This window comes from Punica granatum, unplaced genomic scaffold (assembly GCF_007655135.1).
Source record: "Punica granatum isolate Tunisia-2019 unplaced genomic scaffold, ASM765513v2 Contig00650, whole genome shotgun sequence".
NCBI classification, from domain to species: domain Eukaryota; kingdom Viridiplantae; phylum Streptophyta; class Magnoliopsida; order Myrtales; family Lythraceae; genus Punica; species Punica granatum.
The window spans coordinates 68,751-93,025 of NW_022204492.1; the positions used below are offsets into that span (position 1 = coordinate 68,751).

The window sequence follows — 24,275 nt, forward strand, 5'->3', positions numbered from 1 at the left end:
AAAATATGATTCATAAATAATCACATTGATTCGAAATAAATTATCAGTAACAATTTCAGAATACTTTTTTGAATCTTACCATTTGCCGAGAAAAAAATGACATATACATCAGCTGGAAGATGGGACTTTTCTATTGAAACAACATCTAACCTTTTGCGGCTCCAAATTGATGCTACTTGGTGCCGGCAGAACATGCTACCCCGCTGTGTGTGTGACCATTTCTCCAATCTGAAATATAGCCATCAAATGACGTTGCCCTATATCATTGCTACTTTCTCCGGTTCCCACTTAAATATGCGGCACATGCATGCGTGCATCATGCGGCGCATGATGCACGCATCGGTAACGTGAGAGTTGAGCCTTATATCGGTAACGTGAAAATTTCATAAAGTCGTTCAACCAGTTTTAATCGAGAGATTGGTCGTAAATTATGGCATGTGACTTCCTCAAGGGCCCGAAATATCTCGTTCTAGCTAGGCAAATGTTAAAGGGACCCACAGCAACTTAAAGATGCCCATGTCATTGACCTTTTTCACTTTTTTCTTTTTCCAGCTCAGCTCAAGCCTAACGTGGACATAAAATCGAGAGATTGGTCGTACATTATGGCAGACTTCCTCAAGGGCCCGAAATATCTCGTTCTAGCTAGGCAAATGTTAAAGGGACCCACAACAACTTAAAGATGCCCATGTCATTGACCTTTTTCACTTTTTTCTTTTCCAGCTCAGCTCAAGCCTAACGTGGACATAAAATCGAGAGATTGGTCGTACATTATGGCAGGCGACTTCCTCAAGGGCCCGAAATATCTCGTTCTAGCTAGGCAAATGTTAAAGGGACCCACAGCAACTTAAAGATGCCCATGTCATTGACCTTTTTCACTTTTTTCTTTTCCAGCTCAGCTCAAGCCTAACGTGGACATAAAACAGTAGTACATGTTTTGCCTACTTTTTCCTGCCCAACTATAAGGAAGCGATTTCATGTGACAAAATTGAATTATGGGGCGGGTCCCGCTCAAGACAACCTCTTTTTTTTTTTTTTTTTTTTTTTTCGGCATGAAGACATCCTCTAACGTGAAGAAAATATCACTGAAAATTGAATAGAGGGGTAAACCCGGTGAAGTTGACAGGATTGAGGAGACAACCAACCTTCCCAACGGAACGTTACAGCTAGTCTTCTTAATCTCACGAATCACATCAATCAGACTTTGACCGTGTTCTTGAATGGTACAGTTCTAATCTTATCATTAGCAATATTTGTTGTACCATACCAACACAATGATATGAAGTATCTATCCACACTAAACATGCATGTTTGTTTGAAATTAGAACTAAGGTTGCATTTGATTGCAACCAGGGGCGGAGCCAAGATTTTTATCCAGAGGGGCAAACTTATACTTTTGGGACAAAATTTAAAAATTTCAAAGTTCAGGAGGGCAAAATACTATTTTTACATAAAAAAACTCATACTTTTGGGGTAAAATTTTAAAATTTCAAAGTTCAGGGGGGACAATTGCCCCCCCGCTCTTTCATTGGCTCCGCCCCTGATTGCAACTTAATTAAATAAATACTTAAAAGTTAGTTACAAGTTAGTTCTATGGAAAAATGTATAGGAAATAAATAGAAAAATGAAAGAAATGAAAGCAGTATAGAGCAGTGCCGCACGCTCTCGTATGACGACCAAGAAGTCACAAGTTCAATCCTCATATTGGTTGCATGTGCTTTTTTATTAGATATGGTCTTGTTTGGCAAATAATTTTTTTTAACTCTACTCCACATTAACTACACTTATCTTCAATTCAACAACATAATAATTATTTTTTTCCTTTTTCTTATTTTTTTATCTTAACTACCATTCAATTTAATTTTTAATACTAAATTCTTTCAACTATTCATACATTTTTTACAATTTAACAATATAATCATTACTTTCTCTCAACTATTCATTACTTTTTTCCACTTTTTTTCATAATTCAATAACACAATCATTACAACCCCAAATAAATATAATTATTTGGAGTTAGAACGAAGTGGATTCTTAACTCCACTCCATTCCCAAACAAAGCCTTAGAATTTTCATTTCTTGCACTAGGTCTCTGGGTCTCCCATGTAATCGAAAAAAGAGAAAAATGAAAGATAATGATTTAATATACTTAATCATTGAGTCAAAAACCACTTAATGAGTAAGAAAAAGATTTAATTTAATGAAATAAGTCAATATATATATATATATATATATATATATATATATATGAAAACAAAGTTCAAGCCGAATTTTCACGTCGTCACATCATAAAAAATAAAAAAATGGACCTCTCTCACTTAGCCATGTCATTATAATACAGTATGGAAATAAATACAGATTGTTTAAAATTTTATTATTTAATTATATAGCAGAATATATAGATTGCATACAAAAGGGAAGAAAATATGTAGTAGAATATATAGATATAAATTATATATAGTGGTATATAGCCCACTAAGAACATTAAAATAATTTACTTGGCCATATGCATATATGCCTTCCAAAGTTTACTGGTTATACCATTTACGCTATATCAATATATATTTGCATTCTCATTATCAATGTTGAGAATTTGGAGGAGTATTATGTGTGCAAGCGGCATAAGCTAATATGCACAAATAAACAAGCCAAGCAGAACAGAGCAGCAGTAGACAGAAAGAATATAGGAGAAAATCGTCTGTTAAAGAGCTTCGACCAACACGAGATAAAGCCTCGATCAAGATGTCAAATGAATTTCGATTGAGATGAAATTTTGGTAGCGTCATCATGACTTCTAGGACAAGGTTCTGAGCAGTCACAATTTTGATTTGAATTTTGTAAATGTTGTTTTGGCTGAGTTTGTAACCGCTTTTTTCGGGTGATGAATTTCGATTTTTGTGATAGAAGAGAATGTGTCTCTTGAGTTTGGATCCAAGGGTTTGTCGATGAAAAGCTATGCGTAACCGCTATTGTTTTAGCGAAGTTGATTTAGAGTTCGTCCTGTTGGTTTTTCCCACGTTGCGTTTTTCACATTAAAAATCTCGGTGTTTGTCTATCTTCCTAAGATCATATTTTGATCACACAATGTGGGAAAACTCGCGTATGTAGTTATTCGGTGATCCTTTCCCAACAAGTTTTATCAAACTCTATGCGAAGGTTCTTCTCTGCATTCCAAGTTTTAAGTAAATTTAAATTTCTTATTGATAATATATTTTGTTCAATTAAAATTTCTATGATTGGCTTTATACTGTTTGATAAACAAACTACAGTCAGACCTATACTCTGGGAAGATTGACGGAGTTAGCATTATCTTTTTAAAATTCTTTGATTTTTAAGAATATTTTTCTCGACATTAACTTTTTTTTCCAATTTATACAGTTTTATGATTTCTTTTAGTTGTGACCGCAAGATTTATATTTAAATGCAGTGATTTCTCTAGAAAATTCTTAGAATGAAGAAATTTGTGATACAATTTAAGTCACTTCCATCACTCCCTGTTATAAATTTTATGTTTTTGAACTATTTTAGTGGTCAATAATTCTTTTGCTATAAAGTTTATATTCAAAAATGATGTACAGTATAAACTTTGTATTAATCTAACCTAACATAATTAATTTTTAATATTATTCTTCCCATTTTCTATAGATTTTCTTTTTTTTTTAATCTTATACTAGGTACTATTTATTAGATAAATCTTCAAATTATTATCTTGCAAGATATATTTTATTTTCACTACCGGTTGGTTATACATGGAAATTATATGGTAATTCCATCTATGAGAAATGTACACTTTCTGATCGTTCTGCTCTCGTCATATAATTATCTTAAATAGTATGTATTCCTTTAATATCGAGGAAAGATATTTCATGTATATATGACTTAAATGTTTTTCTATGTGTCTGTTAATGAATATTTATAAAATAAACTTTCTATCTTTGGATGAAAGATCAGTAGTCCTCCAATAAACTCATTTAATTTTCAAGTGAAATAATTTCTAAATCCATAATTTTTTTGAAAAATTCATAACATATTTAATTTAAAATATTAATTTCTATCAAAAGTTATTAATTATTCATGAGCAATGCGTGGGTTTTCATCTAATTTTTACTTATTGGCGCTCTATTCCTCATAAAATATATTTTCATCATTATCATTTATTCTCTCTTCTGTACATTTCTTTTCTTAACTAATTAAGCTCTTAACTTGTCAAATACCACATAAGTATATATTTAAATTTTAAGCATTCAATTTGACATCCACAACTGCCCAGACGAGGCTCCCAATGACCCTTGAGACTATTAGAGGCCTCGTCTAAGGCGATGGCGGCCAAAATCTGAGCCTCCACCGCCCTCTCAACCCAGTCATTTGTTCCCGTCTCTCTGCACGCCCATCTCCCCCGCAAGTTATTGAAAATGCATGATTTGATGATCGGTTAAGTCATTAAAAAAAAAGAGTTTTGTTTTATTGAATCACTAAGTGCATTTTTACTTAACTTATTAAATTAAGTCAATCTTTTGTGCTACAAAAATAAATTAAATCCAACTAAATGCTGAAAAATTATATTTTCAGTATAACTAAAAAATTAATTTTAGCACTTCTCTGGAATAAAAAAACAGATGCTAAGCCTTAAGTGTATAATTTGAATGAGGTGTCTACTAAGGCATAAATATATATAAAGCAGTTTAAAACTTTGTAGCATTATTTTTAGGTAGAGAGATCAATAAGAAATGATTGTTCAGACGATATTTGGCCCCGGCATGTTCTCTCTTAAATGAGAGCAATTGGATCTTCTGTTGGGTCTATTTCTTTCGTCCTATTGGAGACTTTGCTGCTCCACTGAGTAGTTCGAATAGTAAGAAGAGTAGCATCGGTTGAATTAATTGATTAATTAATTAATCATCAGTAAAGAAAATTAAAATTGGGCTATATTGGAATGGCGTCCGGTATGTTCTTTAAATAACTTTGGTATTTGGTGATATGCACACATCATATACAATGTTAAGATTCCATAACAAAATCAATTGAACTAAGAATATGATTAATAAAAATATTATAATTCAAACAAGTGAATTGCTTAAGCTGTTAGCTTTAACATTATTCTTTACTACGTATAAGTACATTTTTTTTTAAATAACAGTCACGCACCGAGATTGAACATACACAAATAATACTAATAGGTTAGTAATTATGGTAGTGTCCATTTATGGGTCTAAAAACGAAGTAGGAGGTAAAGAACAGTATGATTGGGGGTCTCCAATCATCAACTCTTTTTATTTCCCCATGCAAGTAACGAGGATTTTATCGTTATTTAGGGGGGAAAAAAAAAGGTAGAGGATACTCAACAATAAATTACAAAGAAAACATAGAAAGGATTCTTTAAAGTAAACTACAACAGAAAAAACAAACTGAAAAACATATAAATATTTACATGATAGCTTAATTTTTCGTTATTTAATGTGCACTACCTAATATTTAAAAATTCAATAGTCAAGTGAACTTACTAAAGAGTCATTCACAGAATTCGAACTCGAAACTTTATTTGAAAGGAAGAAATGGTGAACCTTTCAAATCAACCCACAGTGAAAGCTAGTGTTTAATTTGAACCTCCCACTATATAATGCTACAAGCTCCCTAGTGAAAGTTATATATGAAAAATATTATGATCTGTTAATTCAAAGTATATTCTCAGCTTCCAACGTAAGTGACACTGGGAAATGAATATTCCTATTAGATAAAAAATGGAAGGGAAACTTGTTGAAAATAAAAATGACTTCCATAGCTTCACTAATTTCTAGGTGGGAAAAAGAAAATAAATAAGGGAAGAATTGGAAGCAACAAATATCTTTTGTTAGGTAATTTGCTACTTCATGCACATGCATGCATGCATGTCTTTATGGCAAGCCTAATCCATGTCTTCATGAGAAGTGTCGTCTCCATTAAACAAGAGCTATACATCAATGCAACAGTCCTCAATAATGCTATTGAACGCAACCAGAGTGCATTATTAAAAAGTTTTAGATTATTCCAAAAAAAAAAGAAAAGAAAAATGGTGTTAGATTAAATAAAGACTCGAACAAACGTTGGAGTTTACTAAGATTGACTGTATGGTATTCACTAGGATTGAGAAATTAGACCCGTTTAAAAGCATCAAAACAGTCAGGTTACGTAACATTTTCAACGTATGAAGCCCTTCAGGACTCTATAGTTGGCTGATCTAAGCATTAAACAACTGGCAAGATTGGCAAGATTTGCATTCTTGCTTACATCACCTAATAATAAACTCATAAACTCGTCAACCGGGCTTGAACTGAATTAGTCGGGACCTATTAAACTTTCGAAAATCATGGTACACACAGAAAAAAAAAACCCATAAACTCATGGACTAACTAGTGAATATATTTTTCACACACATAACAATGCCGCTAGTTGTCGATCTTTATAATTTCGTAATAAATAACATATAATTTTCATGTGATCTATTTGAAGATTCCGTACTCATCAATGTTTAATTACCCAGAGAAATGGGTTCTTTCCGGCTAGGTAGATGAGTTTGAGTGATAGCGCAAAACTGATAGAAAAATCAGCAATGCCAGCATATATATATATATGTATACATAAATATATATGTATATGTATATATTGTTGGCACGCCATCATATGAGATATCACAATCAGTGATACGGCCACCGGCGATGAGGGTATAGTGGTAGGCACTAATACCAGTAGTTTGCTCCCCCTAGAAGGGAACTCGTGAATGGACCACCTTTAAGCAGCTTTAGAATTAGATGTGAAACTATATATATATACACACATATACATATGCATATACATATACATATATAACGCGAAAAACGATCAGCTACTGACCATATATTACTGGAAATGACTAATAGCTAGAAAGGAGAAGATGTGTTCGTTTAGTGCATGCAGGTGCTGCAGAACCAAAATATTTTGCGCTCAATTCTCATAGATCGAATTAAGAAAGCTTAATGCAATAACACTATTCGTCCTTGATCGGATAATCCGTACCTCTTTATTTCCGTCCCCGAATCTCATACTAAATGCATCAAGCTCTACAAACGAAAATTACCTGATAAGGGAAGAAATTAAAATAACTTGAAATGGAAACTAATCTGGATCAATCCGCTTGGCAGCATGGGACGAGATGCATGTAGACTCTCACATGTTGCCACACTTTTTACACCTCTTCGTGTAAAATTATAGGAGAAGTTAATCTTGCAATTTTGGAAGATGATATATTAAAAGTTATTTCATTCCAAATAAAAGCGCTTTCAAAGACTCAAATTTATAATATCTTCCTTATGGGATTTGAAACTGCTTACCATTCGATTAATATTTTATCAATTAAATTTTATATATTTTCAAAGTGGAACAGACAATAAATACTGTGTGAATATTACTTGCATGCTTGAAAGAGTAGCGCGCAATCAAATATAGTAAAAACCCGAGCTCATAATAGTCTTAAAAGATTGCACTTATAGACATCTTGATTGAATGTTACTCATCTATGATATATAAGTAACATTTGCTGGAAAAAGAGGGTGCAACATCATGGCACACTGTCTCGTCTTGTGATTAGGAGGTTTCGGATTCAATTTTCATAGTGAAATTATCTACACCTGTTTATTATCTATTTTCTATTTTCTATTTGATAAAAAAAGGTATATCACTCTTTGAATTTCATATTTTTAGATTTTGTAAGGAGGCGTGCTTCATATGATGTCTATGCCATACATGCTTCTAATATCTCCACCACACGATCTACAGCTTCCATCTGCGCCTCTCATTGCATCTGACATCAGTCGTCCGATCAAAAAAAGTTGGCGTTGCGTGGACGTCCACGTCGCCCACCTCGGATCAAGTGTTGTCCATTCATGATGAACAATGTTTCGTACAAATTTACTGATATAATTAGATACGTTTGATTCTCACGAATTTACTGTCACTCGGATTTGTAACAAGTTTAACTCGAGGATGGTGTTCAGGCAATGCCGGGGCATGGACTATCTCTTGGTCGATCTCACAATCCTGGGAATGGAAAGATCAGCGCTGAATCGCTGACCATAACAAATTTCAGATGCGTAGTATTCAATCTTATTCTCTGGCATGGAAATGGACCTCTTAAAAGTACTTCTTTATCACCTTAAATATCTAATCTATCATTGGCAATAGGCTCTTTAAACTGGTCAACTCAGTCAAGAACATGTACTGTTTTGGCAATTAATTCGTTGTCGAAATAAACATTGTATAGTTTCAATCAAAATATGATAGAGAAGAATCACCCAATATATATATATATATATATATATATATATATATATAAAATAAAGAGGAACCACTTAGTAGTAAATGGTCAGTGTGTCAAACAGCTATAAGAATGAAATGAGCCCGGCGAATATGCTTCGAGGTGTAAGAATTTTCTAAGTTTCTATGTTGTAAGTACGTGAAAAATGTCAAAAAATATACGTACGCATATTTTATTTATAAAGATCTAAGGAATATATATTTGTTAATTATTTTGTTGTGTTTTATATACATATTTTTCTAATTCAAAGTGAACCTTACGTTTTTTATCATTAGAGTATTCTATCTATTTAATGTGTTGTGTGAATGTCATTCTGCCTAAATATGTATTTACTGGAATTACTTATATAAGAGGTACATGGAATTACGCCCACATAATGGGGTAGGACATCTTCACGAGAAAAGTGAAAGAATAAAAATCAAACTTTGACAAAAGTCCATGATTGAAAGAATTTGATACATTAGTAGATCAATTTGAATTATTCATAACCCATTGAATTACTGAATACTATGCCAAATCAACACCATCTGCAAAATAGGAATGTTAACTACTCTAAGGTCTACGTATGACTCGTCGATACAGATTTAGATTTTAAGAGAAAGCATTATGTGATTGAAAAATTCGGGTAAATATCAATCCTACTCCCTAAACTTTTCCTTCTTGCTAATTGTCACTCCTCAAACTTTCAAGAGTAAAATCTCACTATCTGAACTATTGCAAATGGAATTGTTACTCCCCATATGGTCAAAGGTCCAACGATGCCTTCGCAAAGACCCAAGATATCCCTTCTTACTTTCTATTTTTTAAAACAAAAGCACAACACAATTTTAAGTATATATCATTTTTATGTGCTGTTAAAAATAACATGTTTTAATATTTCAAATGTAACAAAACAAAAAATTGCCAAAAAAATGATAAAGTTAGATATTTTTGCTTGAAAGTATTTTTGTTGACCGATTACATTTAATTATAAACAATATGTGCTTGGTTGGATGTTTTTACTGACATTTTTGGGAACCTTAGGAGCCATTGATATATTGCCCTTATAAATGTTACCTCTACTTTTTAACCAAGTAAGATTATTCATTTAGCCGGAGGTCTTTCTTTCTAGACACACCGATTCTTCTAAGACCTTTGGCCAAAAAAATGATTCTTACAAGACCTGTTCATCAATTTAATATTTCAATATAAACTATAAAATAAAATTATATAAATGCAAAGTTGCAAAATGAGCAAAATCTTTTTTACATAAATTATATTTGTTGCTACTACAAAATTGTGTTTACTCCTCGTCCTTGATATCTTCGCATCTTGCTATAGAATATGGAAAAAGAAGAATAATATCAACAAAAATAAAACATAAAGTCATTTTAGAATAGGAACAACTAAATTAATGATGGAAAATACTATTAGAAATAAAAGGAAGATACTTTTAAGATTGGAAAATAATATACATAAAGGATAGTAGCCACGATCTTGATGTGTTTACTAAGTTGGGACGGAAAACTTTCATGAACAAAGCAAAAATGAAAAAAAAATTACAAAAACACAAAACGAATAAAAAGAAGAACACAGGAGAAAAAAAATCGACGTATTCACAGGTATTTGCGCTTGTGTATTTTGATAAGGAAGGTGAAGAGGGGTTCGACCAGGAAAAAAGGTAATGCATAGATTTACTTTCCAATTTCATAAATTAAATAATCCATTTAAGTTTTAATTTTATATTACCTAATAAATCAAATAGATAGGCGGATGAAATTTCTTTCTTTTATTCCTTAAAAATTATATGAAATAAATGATATGATAAATTAAATTATTAAAATAACATAAAACTAAGACAGATTGCTAGAGTATGAAAAGCTTCCATGCTCTGCCTCACAACAATCAAAAGAATACAAGTCTACTGAGGAAGGTGACGAGGGGTTTCGAGCATAAAAAAGAGAAAAAAAAAGTGATGGGGCAATTTTTTTCCTTTTTTATAAATTAAATAATTCATTAGTTTTTTCACTTGAAATTGCCTAAAAAACCGATATGCGTATATGGATAAATTTCTTTCTTTTACTTTTTGACTCATTAAAAATTTACTTATATATATAATATAATAAATCAAGTTATTAAAAAACGACAACAATGTCGTACCCAAAAAAATAACATAACACTAAGAAAGATTGTAAGAATATGAACAATTTCCATACTCTCCCTTAGAATGTTCAAAAGGATGCAAGTTCATAGTATTTATTTATGTCGATTTCTGTAGATTTATATAGATATGGCTTCAATTAATCAATGTGAATATATATATATATATATAAATAGTTGCTTATATTTACATAAACAGAGATAAATTTGCCTGCATGTATATATTTCCTAACATATCAGAAAACTATGTTTAATATTGGAAACGATGGGTAGCTTTCACCAAATCAAACGTTATTGTTGGAAATCAGAATCAGATGTGCCGACTAACGCCAGGCAACATATGCAAGTTTAGTCGAAAGAATAACGCATATGCTCATAGCTTTGGTTACATACGATACAGATAGAAACAAATGAAAGGGTACCAAAGGATGTCCTCCTCCGTAAAATTGGACAGAACAATTTGGTTATGTTTGTTATGAGATTTGGTGCCTTCTCCCAACATACATTCCACAGTATCAGTCTTAATTTACCATCTGAGGTGTATACATATAAATTCATCAGTCTCTTCTATCAGTTGCAAGACATTAATTGTATGTTCAGACCTGCAGAGTAAAATCCAAATGAATGAGGCGTAGAGTTGCCACGCATGCTCTCGTCTTATAATTAAAATGTTTCAGGTTTGATACCCAGTGAGATTATCTATATTCCTTTATTAATTATTAGTATTTCAATTTCATTGTACTAGCCTCTAATTGGATCTATGTCCAAAGGATCACATCTACTAGGAAAAAATATTTTGTTTAAGTTCGACTTGTAGTGACATATGAAATAGGGGACGGTATAAATTTAACAACACTCTTTTCCCCGGATATGGGCCTCCCTTATAATTGAAAAAAAAAATCCAAATGAATTGAGACATCAAAAGTTAAAGGAAGCTTCCAGATTGCAAGAGGTGTGAAAATTGAAATTCATAATACGGAAAAATATTATATTCATTATTTCTTTTTTTTTTCTTTTATTTGCTTTGAAGGCTTGGAAGGCAAGAAGTGACTAGCACCAAAGGGACGTATCATAGTTAGATGAGAGTTGCGGGAGCATTCTCCCACATGCAACGGTCTCCCCCAACAATTAAATCCTCCCGCATAGTACAGCCGGACAAGAAACTATTAGATGATTTCATTATTAGATGATTTGGGATCACGTCTAAAAGTTTATGATAGATAAATATAATCGCAGTCAAGGATCTTATCGAGAGTGAAAAGAGATATCGATTCCGTGCCAATCAAACAAAATGAAATAAAAAAGTTAATATGGAATTTGAGTCTTACTACCTAGCACAATACAAACTTTTGTAATAGATAGGAGCCCAATAACCCGTAAACAGAAGATTTGACATAGTTTAGAAGCCCGCCTTGTTATCAGTAAGTCTGAGTGTAGAAGAGAAAATAGAACTCGTGGTTACAAGTTCAAACTGCATCTACCTACAAAAAAGTTCAAACTGCGGAAGGCGATACCCAAATCGTGGTCTTGCAAAAATCCGAGAAAGCGGAAAAAGAAGTTTGTCTTGAGGTAATGTTATTGAGAACGGGTGATTAAGCACACGTGGTATATGTAGGTAAGCGAAATAGATAACACGTTGCCATGTGACAACCGACATTGAGAGTGAAAAGATATATTTATCCCACACTGGCCAAACAAAAAAATAAATAAATGGTTTATGTGGAGTTTGGGTCTCATCGTTTAAGAGTCCCCAACCTCTTGATGACCTACATTTTACATACCTGCATAATATATTACATCCTTTTATAAATATGGTATTATATCAGTATAATCAGTATTTTGTGTGTATATATACACACAACTTGTAAGTGATATATATGTATTTCTTGTGTAACGAAAAAGGTGTGACGTGTGCATGAAATTAACTGGTGTCCGTGCGATAATCTCTATATGAATAGTATGACGACAATGCCGTCCTGTTCACCACATTTTCCTCTATTTATCATCCGTTCGTCAATTATGCTTATTGACCCTTCCGATCTTATCTTTTCCTCTTCAACACTCTATATAAGCCTCTTCTTACTCAATCCCCAAAGCCACCCAATACGCATTCACTCAAAAAAAAAAAAACTGAAAGCCCTAACGAGAAAAAGTACTCCGGAAACACCTTCCAGCAAAAACCCTAGTTGCATATACACCCACGGCTAAGCTCAGAATCGACGGCATGAAGAACAAGCCAGCTGGCATTGTGAAGCTCAAGACCGCTGTCGGGAAGCTGAATAAGATCAGCCTGTTACTCGGCAGGAAGCAGGAGTCCTACGACGACTTCGAGGACAGGTTTGGAGACTCCCAGAATGTCCCGGAGGATGTCAAGGAAGGGCATTTTGCAGTAATTGCAGTGGACGGGGAGCAGCTAAAGAGGTTTGTGGTCCCACTCAGCTGCCTGACTCACCCCAGATTTGTTAGGCTTTTGGAGCAGGCTGCCGAGGAGTATGGGTTCGACCACGGGGGAGCACTGGCTATCCCGTGCAGGCTGAGCGAGCTCGAGAGAATACTCGCCGAGGGAGTGGAATCTGGAGACTCCAGTGATGAAGCTGCTGACTGGGTTGGTTCCAGTAAAACTACTGTGCAAATGAATGAATTATTAGTGAAGGCAGTATAGTTGATAGCTCTCGGTAAAATATGATAATTTTGCAAATGTAAAATCTCATCAATTTGATCACGAGAGATGTGGTTTAGTTGACAAATTTTATTATATATGGGTGAAACTTATCTATATTATAAGAACTTGAAACCTATCAAAAGCAGCTACATAACAAAATCCGAATAAGAATTAATTTTAACTAATTGACTGAGGATATCTAGTGATATCATGAAGATAGGAAGAAACGAAGGGATAAAACTTTGGGCTAGTGACTTGATAATTCAGATTGCTGAACCCAGTGCTGCTCTGAGATAATTTTGAAGAATGTGATCTCATGATGATATGTAATAAATAAAATTGCTACAATTAGCGAGAACTATGATACATCTTTTACAAAATTAATATTTATATACCCATTTGTTGCAATTTAAATTTGGTAACTTTCACACGCGGCATGACGGGATAAAATCCCTTAAGATTTTCTAGTGCTGAAATTACATATTTTGTCACAAAAGAGGTTCAAGGGACTAATACATAAAAATAGAAATCTAATTAAATAGAGAGTAATTGATAGTTCTATTAACGAGAATCAAACTCGCTCTTGCATTTTCCTTGTCGAGCTCAATGTGCAAGCTTTCAAGATGGCGGAAGCCCAAAACTCTGCTTTTCTACGTGACATATCATATAACATTTGCCGGGAGCCCGGGTGGGTGGGTGTGTGTTGTGGTGAGGCCTCGTGCTAGTGTGACAGAGCTCTTCCTCACAAAATTAAAAGGAAAGGGTTTCAGGCTTGGTCTATTTTTTTTTTCTATTTTTTAGTTTCGGATCATGGGCACTTATCCCATTTTCAAGAATTCAAAAGAGAATATTGCGGATCAAAGTATATATTACGAATCGAAGAACTTGATTTTTTATTAGTTATGTTTATCCAATTATATTACATGATGATTTGTTTGTTATAGATTTCTATTTATTATATTTTTAAGAGGTCACAACTTATTTTTATTTCATATTAATTTGTCCAACTGAAAATTACAACATAATTGTTGATAGAAGTGAGAGATCAACGGCCGCATGTTCCAATGATATTATCTTGTATTGATACCAACAAATGTCGATAAATTGTTCCAATTTCGTGACATTATTTTAGATCTTTCGCCCTTTCAAATAAAAGTGAGAAATGGCTATTGTTTTTATTTCATTGTGAACAATAAATAAAGTCATCCTAATAAGCAATCAAAATTCAAGGTGAAGGTGTTGGCGGTGAACTAAATGTTAATCAACATGTATTTGTTTAATTTGTGTTTTCATTGAGCTACCTGTATTCTTAGGTATGTGACCATGCCATAATGTATCATAAAACCCTAGACATGTTGAGCAGTCTACTTACTAAAGTGTCATAATCATTGTTATCAGAATCGGACCGGACCCGGTTCGACTAGCCAGATCGAGAACTGGCACCATGTCTGGTCTGGTTTGCTTAAAAATTCAAATTGTAGATTTGAACCATCGGATCCATTAAACCGGTCGGTTTTGAGCAAAATTCCATTGAACAGGCCGGTTTTATGGGTTATATGAGTTTTTTATTTAGTGTAAAAATTGTCTGATTGTGTAAGAATTTAAACTCATAACTTCTTGCTTCCCATATTAGTATATTACCAACCAAGCCATCACTACTTTCTTATTTTTTAAACTCTACTTTTAAGTATTTATTAAAATTCAATATTTATTTTGGAGTAAGAAATATTAAATATATATATTTTCTTATACTATTCTTATATTTCTTTGAAATCATCGTACTTATATCTTAATTATCATAATTTTTTTTAATAATATGAATATTTATTTTATTTTAATTAAACGTGCAGTCCGACCCATCGAACTCCCGGTTGGACCCATAAACCCATGAACCCATCCCCCTTCCAGTTCATCATCTGGTCCAGTTCTGATAACATTGATCATAATAATGCGATTGAGTTTAACTTAAATGTGTTGTCCTATATCTTAAATTGGGATGGGTGGCAGTCATTTGTTAATAACATCACCATTCTTCCTCCCCAGGATGGTCACAGAGGCTGCCGTAGCAAATGCAATTTTTTCAATCAGAAATACATCAACTCATCTCAAATTCGTGTCAGAGCCCATTTGGGTGGTGTTGCTGAAAAAAAAAAAAATCGGCGCAGCTTTGGTGATTTTAAGCCGCACACAAGAGCAACAACATTGTAGTTTTTTCATCTTCAACAAATGTAGGCTGAGGAAGCAAGAGTGCAGGCTCAAGAGGAAGATATTCAGGTGCAGGCTGAAGAACAAAGAGGACAAGCTGAAGAGTACTAGCTCGACAGAAAGATATTCATGTTCGGATCTAGGATCCTTTGGCTCAGCCTCAGCCCCAGTCGCATGAGTTTATAGATGAATTTTACCAAAAAAAAAAAGGTTTAAGATAGCTGTGACTTGACCTTACTTCTAGAGGAAACTGATGTGATATCGAGGATAAAATTTTGAAAAATAAGAACTTTGACTTGTGTTTTATGTGAACTTTTACTAATTCATAATTCAATATTTGTGACATTTTTCGCCAGTTAATCATAACTTTTGAGTTTATAATCATATTGTTGAGTACCTAGAAATATATTTTCTATTTTATAATTCATACAATTTTGTAACAGATACTTATTTTGAAATTTATCAAAAAAATAATATTTCACCAGAAAAGTTTGGTAAAAATTAATATATTTATATAGGGAAACTTACACCGTATAGCACGGTTTGTCGACTTTATTCATGCTATAGCACAAATCGTTTCAAATCCACACAAAAAGAAGAAGAAGAAGAAAATCACGCCATAGCAAGACGTGTATATTCGATTAAAAGAAAAGGTGCCCACGGCGGCATCCCCCCGCCCTCCCCTCCACTCTTACATCCCCCAAACTCTTTTTTTTTTAAATATATATATATAAGCTCAATAAAACTTTATTAAAAAGATGGGAACAGATTATGAAAATTAGATGGGAGGAACATATAATCGAACTTAGCAGTTCCCAGGTTACATAGGCAAGAGGACCACCCCAAGATGGATTGTTAATTATCAAATATCAAACATATAAGAATCACAACGAGAGAGGTCTAGAAGCTGAAAATATACCAGACATCACCGCGAGAGGACGAATGTTTAGAATTTAAAGGCTTCACATGAAAAAAAAAATCCAATCGGTTTATAATAAGAGACTGGATATTACAATTTATTTTTTCTTATAAGCTCATTGAATATTAGTAGATGTCATTTGAAATTTTGAGATAATTCTTACGAGAAACATCCGATAGTGCTGCCCAATGCCTGAACCGACAGGTGATAGATCATCCGAATCTCCTATCCAAAACAATTTGGTTCGTTAAAAATGTAGTAGTTTAACATGTTGCAATTGAATTGTCAATATCATGTCCCGCCTGTGGATCAATATACGTACAGTTGGTACTTACTCGGCTAATGCCTAATGAATTAGGTGTCGTCTGTGAGACTGTGACCATAAATGCCTTACACTGTTCTTGATAAAAGGAATGACAAAGCACAACGCATGCCTTTAAGGGAGGGAGAACATAAATGACTTACATTCTTTTTCTATGTTTCCTAACAATATGTTCTGAGTATTCTGAAATTGGGGTAGTTATGTACCTCATTATATAGATTCTAGGTGTCATGAAGTTTATACGATATTCAGATCCACTCATTTATGCTCCAATATATAGATCGGTATTGCAATTTACTATAAATTATCGAAAATAAAAATCATTAGTCTCATGTGAAAAGGCAATAATAAATAATATGGATTGATTGAAGTGATTCGATACTTTTAGCTTAAATAAGGTTTTGGATTTAAGTATGATAAAATAAAATAAAATAAAAACATTATGGATAGAGTTTTACCCATTAATGATCAAATTCAATTTAAATTGGATTAGTTGAGACTCAATGAGTTTATGAATATCAAAGTATAAATCGAAAGGAAAAAATAAGTAAGATACATGCCATGTACATGTTACTTTTTAAAGATCGAATTAAATAGACCTGCAAAGCGAAATAGAATAGGAAAGGAAAAAGAAATTGAGATACATATTAATATATGCATATCTAGAGACGGACGAGAGGGCTATATATTTGGTCGCTAGGATGAGATGGGATGTTCAATCGCGATGGGATCGGATTGAAAAATCCTAGGGGATTTTTATATCATAAACTGGGGATTGCAATGTGCCAAAATATATAAGTTGGATATGAAATTAAAATGACAAATTTGTCTCTTTTTTTTAAATAATATTTTATGACTTGTTTGGTTTGCAAATATAATTTTAAAATCACAACTTTAACTTAATTCTACCCATAATAAAACAAAATAACTCATATAAAGTCAAAAAGTGAGCCTCATTTATCTCATTTTTTCACAACAAAACAAAATAACTCATACAAAGTTAAAGGGCGAGTTCCATTTATACCACATTTTTTTAAAATCAAAATCTGATTTTAAAATTTTATTTTGAAATCAAATGCAGCGTAATGTTTCTTGAAATAATTTTTTTCTACTAGCAATTAAATAAATAAAATTTGAAAATAAATCCAGTAGGCATTGGAGGAGGGCTGCTGGGACTTGTCGTCAGCCACCAACCCACCTCAGAGAACTTACATGGCAATTTGGTAAATCTGGAAAATACTACCCTTGAACGGGGCATTTTCGTCCTTTTGGTCTACAGAATATTCTAATCCGAGCCCAATCACCTCCTGAGCCGGATTTGGGCATTAAAGAATAATTCCATCCAATTCTTGCAAATATCCAGTCCTGATAATCACCAAATTGGATAAGGATTTAAGAAATCTTACTGAATCAAACGAGGCCAAGGTTTGGATACATAGAATCAAACGAATAGGAACGCAAGTTCCTGCTCTGTTTGGATTCATAATTGAATTTTAAAATCTTACTATAACTTAATTCTACCCACAACAAAATAAAATAACTCATACAAAGTCAAAAAGTGGATCCATTTATACAACTCCTTTTCAAAATCAAAATTACATAACTTATACAAAGTCAAAGAGTGAGCCCCATACATAATTATTTATACCACTCTTTTTCAAAATCAAAATTTGATTTTAAAATGTTACTTACAAACCAAACGCAACATTAAATTTGAGATAACCAAAATTTGATAAATTTATAAAACGAAAAAAATGAAACATATATAAATTTGGTAAAAATGAAACAAAATTCAATACATTAAAAAACGAAAAAACTGAAACATATATAAATTTGGTAAAAATGAAATGTTATATATCAATTTCCTTATACTTTGGAAAATTAAAAAAAAAATGACCATTACTTTCTCCAAACTTAAATTTTCTAACTTTTCATTACTTTTTTGTGCTTGAATACAATCAATTTTTTAATAATAATTTTTTTCATTTATTTCGTCTTTATCTCATGGAGTAATATAAAGTATAACTCTACTCAAAAGACCAGACACCCACTATTATACATACTTTGAGAATATCTTGATTTAAAGTGAAGAAAGAAACATCCAAATGTGTATTACTCATTATTTAGAATATTGGTATAATTAGTTATTTCCTAATCAATTATCTCCCCTAACCCAAGTATATTTAGGAAGCTTATCTCATTGTTATAAGTCTGAGTACGAAAGTAGAAGTTGAGCTCGTAATCAGTTATTGAGTGTGAATGTTTAAGTGCACATGACACGTATAGATAAGTGCCAAAGTCTATATCACATGAGAGCGCGCGTTGAAATAAATTTTTTGAATATACAAAAATTGATTGCACTCAACATATTATATGAGCTCAACCGCTTGTAGATTTGGGAAAAGTTTACAATCTATATAAATATATATTTAACTATCATGTAATAGACACAACTATAAAGGTAAATGCTAACTAACTTAAGGTCAAAATGGTTTTGTCTAAATAATATTTGGAGTTAAAAAGAATTTTTAAGGAAGATAAGTGCTATATTTAACATACTTGCCTTCATTAAATGCAAAGTTTGGTGGAATTTTGAAGGAAATAAATAGTAAAATAATGAAATATGATGGAATGTTGACGGCATGACTAACAGTGAAAAATATTCCAAAATTTGTGACATATCGTGAAAATATTTGGATTTATTAAGTGAGGTGAAAAATAAAAAAACTGTGATATATGGTATTATTTACCATATTATAAATAAACTAATATTAAATATATCAACAAGGATTACAAATTTATGATATTATGTTATTTAAAATAAATAAATTTATATACTGAAATAAAATAATTATTGTTGAGTATCGTAATTCAATTCATTTTTTCTCCTTTCCGCCCTCTCATCTGACTTGTCTCTTTCTCTCTTTTCTTTTTTTTTAAGTGTGCACTTTGATATTTGAAAATTCAGTGGGTTTCAACTAATTCAGTTAAGTCGGGTCGATCCATTAAAAGCTAAAACTCTCTCAACGTGAATTTTCTTCATTCATAAAATTCGAATTCGAGACTTTATTTAAATTTAGCAAATGCTGAACCTTGAACTAATCCACAGTCATCTCTCTCTTCTCTCTCACTCCAAAAGATTTTCATCTATCCATATATATATTAGTTGGTCATGCTATCCCATTTCTCCGATCCGATTAAGTGATGGATTGGTTTTAAATTATGGGTCTAAGTAGGGCCGGCAATATTTGACACGACACGATAACAAGACACGGAGTTAAACGAGTATGGGTTGGGATTTTTTGATATTCGGTCTAAACGGGTTGAACCCGTATAACCTGATTATACACGATTAAACCTGTTTATTTAGATGTGTTCAATTGTATTATTTAATCGTGTAACCCGTTTACCCGTTTATCTAACTGAATTTACTGAACTATCCTTACACTAGTCTAACCCTAATTTCGAAATTTCTTCCTTCTATTCCAATTCTGCTATTCTAGACTTCCAGTAGGAGACCAGAGTTAATCTTCGCAATTTCTATTCCAAACTTCGAAATTTTCTTCTTCTATTCCAGTGCGCCTCTTTTGTCTTCCTGCTTCCATATAAGATTCATCTGATTTTCTTCCTGCTTCCACCTTATTTCCTTCGGAATTCGGATCCTTGAGTTGAATCCATCCAGATCCAGCCTCCACCTGAGTCGAAGACGACTTTGACCGTCCGCTCAAACGACCTCCACCTGTCTCCTTCCGCCTTTTGGTCGACAGCATCCAGACAAAGGCGACCTCACCGCGCGACCTAGATCTCCACCTGAATCCTTTTTCCGTTCGCCGTTTGGTCCCATTTCTGGCGGGAACAGCTTATCCTCGATCTGTTGGCCTTCTGGTGAGTACATGTACCTCCCAATCCCATCCCTATTGTTGTTTTCTACGTGTTTTGGTGTTTTACTCAGGGTTAGTACGTCCAATGCTCGTCGTTTGCCCCCCAAGCCAACGGAATCGGACTGTTGCGTGTTCCGCGCTTCCTTTATTTGCTTTGGTCGCGTCTTCGCGAGAGCAGACACACCTTCCCACTTAAAGTAGGCCCAGCACAGCATCGGGAGACTTTGCCTGATCCTCTTGATTTAGATAAAAGGCAACAACCATGCAATTGCAACAGACGTTGAAGATGAATTAAATTCGACAAAGGTCGCTCTTAAGAGCAGCTTGAAGAAACCTCCTAAGAGTAATCCGGTCCCCATTGAGCGTACGAACAAACTCCAAACAATGCATGATGGTGTCAGCGGTGCTGATGAACTTGATGAGGAAAGGAGAAGAGTTCAATGGACAGGTGCCCGTGGCAATGAGCTCATGGAGATTAGGGAGTTCGAACCCAGGTATTCAAACTTTATTATTCAACTTATTTGCAGGGACTGCATATACTCTATTAAACCCACCAATGTGCATTTCCACTTTGGCATATTATGAAACATAATAAATTTCTGAGGAAGTTCTCTAGGAAAGTTTACAACATACAATCTTTGTCCTTTTATTGATTAATTCCACCCTTGTCTTCCCATAATACAATGGTCATCATCATTTACCCGGTCATAATTGTTCCCCCTTTCGGCTCTAGTCAATTGGGAAAGCTTCCAACTCAAAGATGGTGTCCGTGGCTTGTTGCTCTTGATAAAACCGATGCTATTGCTTTTCCATTAGCTAAATTGGCAGCATGTGATCTGTTCATACGTTTTATTTGGTGAGTGCAATGAGAACGCAATAGTTTGACCAGATTGAACCGGGGGGCTTTTAAGTTATTCAGGCAATGGTGGCTGAAATTTATGATGGGCCTCCCAAATCTTCTGACATCCTTCGTTCTTTGGAAATAAGTGAAAGGCAATGTGTCAATATGGTAGACTATTAGCATTCTCGAAAATTACTTGTTGGGAGAATTTTTATTTTTTTATTTTATCTATTGATATTGGAACTGTGTTTGAGAGCATTCACTTGCTACTGGAATGAACTGTCCTGGTAACCCCCGATATCACAATCATACGATTTTCATTTTCCTTTGGATCCCCAAATGTAGGTAAGTAGAAGATTGTTGTAGTACTTTTCCATGTTTGCATTCGATTGCCACTTTCTTCTGTTTCTCCCTTGCTCTTTCTTCACTCCCTTACTATATTTCTCTGGCTAATCATATCTACGTGATTGCAGCGAAACTGGTGAATCAGATGAGGAGTTGGAGAACGGTAATGAAAGGAGTTGTTCATGCACCATCATGTAGTTGGCTTTGTACCTACCAAAATAGGAAGAGGAAGAAACACCTAGACTAGAGCTCTTTCGAGATGCAGCTTCCAATCGATGTAGCGAACTAGTAGAAGCGATCATCAATCACCCTTCAGCTGATTACTAGAGAAACCAGGAGCAAGCTAGAAAGGATACTTGGAGGAGAACCGTTAGCAAAGGAATCTCATTGTATCTATGCACCAATTTTTACAGGTTAATCCAGTCATTTGTCCATAAAAGACCGATGCGGGTTTTTATCGCTGTTGTATCACTGCACCAAGAATCTTTAAAGGGTTTCTGTTGTAGTCACTTTCCAATTTTTGGGTTGTTGTATCGATGTTTCAATAAATGGGTTATTGTTCTCATTCCTTTTCTTGTGTCCCTCCGGGTAACCGGATTAAATGGATAAACGAGTCATGTTAACGTGTCCAGGTAAACGGGTTGATCGGATAAACGGGTCGTGTTAACACGTCCGAGAAAACGGGTTAATAAGATAAACACGTCGGGTTATCATGTCCGGGTATCGATTATAATCGTGTCGTGTATATGTATATCTATTATGACACGTTTCAATAAACAGGTTTAAACGTGTCGTGTACGGGTTGACACAGATATAAACATGTCGTATTCGTGTTTTCAAAACCTGATCCGTTTAATAATCGTGTTGTGTATGGGTTATATGACTTGGATAACACGAATCCGTTTAGACACGACATGTATAAATATGATATGACACGAATTATCACCCCTAGGTCTAAGGACGTCTTGTTAGAGCGTGGGACCTAATGTGCAGATACCGCGAGTGTTTTCTTATTCTATAAATAGCAGAATTAGATATTACAATAATCACGATTGCTTAAACGCAATCGAGAGAGTTATGGTATCCGGGGACCCGTTATGCATGATCATAATTATTAAAAGCCGCATCCCCTTGCATGTGCATACGCATATATACTCATCTCTCTCTGTAGGCGGTAGAAGAGAGGAAAAGGGAAGGTGCGTCAAACAAACGTAAAAGGCCCGGAAGGCCGATATCCCGATTTTCGACTTCGACTTCCGACAATCACTTCAGGTATGCTCTCGATCCGATGACATCAACATGTAAGATCATTGGGCTAACAATTGGTAGAGCCAGTTACATGTCAATTGATTGGGTCGATTAGGAAATTATGGTTTAGGCTTCGAAATCGGATTGTGATTGTTTCAATTGGGTTTATTGTTCTGGCAATCTATTTTTCCATTACTGGTGATGGATGCATGCAAGATGTTGCCATTAAAGTTTGTTTGCTGCAATTTGGTTTGGTTTACTGTCATAAAAACGTTGATTAAGGTTGATGAAGCTCTAACCTCTGCAAATTCGGTTTGTATGACGCACTTTGGTTTTTCTATTCCTTCGCTGCTGTGATTGAAGTTTAATTAAGTTTGGATTTAACGGGTCGGATTGTGGTGGCTGAAAGGTTGGGCATCAATGGCTGCGGTAGCCCTCTGGGCAATCGAAGGAAGCAGCCCGCTTGCACGGTTGTTGCCGTAAGTCGTCGATTGCGGTCGCCGGTGAGTCGGAATCGAAGTCGAGTTACGTCACGTCGTCGGAATCATCGATTACTGACTCATCTGAGTCCGAATCTCGTGGCTTGCAGTTGCTCTCGGTGACTCGATTCCGTCCTCTCTCAAGCCATCTCTCCAGCCCGTGCATGTCATGGTCACGGCCGGTGGCGGCGCAGTCGACGCCGTCACTGAAGCGACGGCCGTGATCTGGGTTGCGAAGTAGAAGGGCATTGCTTTCGGGGTTCAGGGAAGAGTCGGGTGAAAGTGATGACACCCGGACCGACCCGTTTCATTTTTGGGTTTGGACCTTGGCCCGACTCGATTTCAGTTCTGCCCGACCCATTTAGAGCAATCTGGGCTCATTTGGGCCTAAGCCCATTCAGTTAGCTCGGCCCAGCCCGATTCAGGACAAATTGCGCTCAACAGCTCCTTTTGTCAACACTTTGACCAAATCTGTCATAGTTTGACTTGGTCTGACCGGTTCAGTCGATCTTTGACCAGTCTGACCGGTTCGACGACAGTTCAGTCCGGTTTATGGCCAATTTATCCGGTTCATGTTATTTTAAGCCAGTTCAGGCCAATTCAGTCTGGTTTATTCAAATTTTCCAACGGTTCACTCTCAAATTTGACTGAATGGAATAAATTTGTTTTTATGCCCATTATTGGGTGTTCTAGTCCCGATTCTGGACATTTCAGATCTAATTTTGACCAATTTTAGTCTGAATTAAATAATTACAATTTTTCTAGAGTGTCTAATGTTCTAAAATGGATTAATTGAAGCAACATATCACCAAAGAGAGCTCTTTTATGTAAATTAATCTGTTTGGAATATAAGATGTATGTGTTTTTGAATTTCATGCTGATAATGATCGGCCCAAAGAAAGATTACTATT

The 24,275-nt window shown here is 34.4% G+C and overlaps 1 protein-coding gene across 1 annotated transcript; it reads left to right on the forward strand.

Annotated features, from left to right (window-relative positions):
- The first annotated feature begins 12,393 nt into the window (after positions 1-12,393).
- LOC116191994 (auxin-responsive protein SAUR40-like) lies at positions 12,394-13,214 on the forward strand. Its single transcript, XM_031520372.1, has one exon. The coding sequence runs from the start codon at positions 12,687-12,689 to the stop codon at positions 13,122-13,124; it is 438 nt and encodes a 145-aa protein (XP_031376232.1). The 5' UTR covers positions 12,394-12,686; the 3' UTR covers positions 13,125-13,214.
- The last annotated feature ends 11,061 nt before the right edge of the window (positions 13,215-24,275 follow it).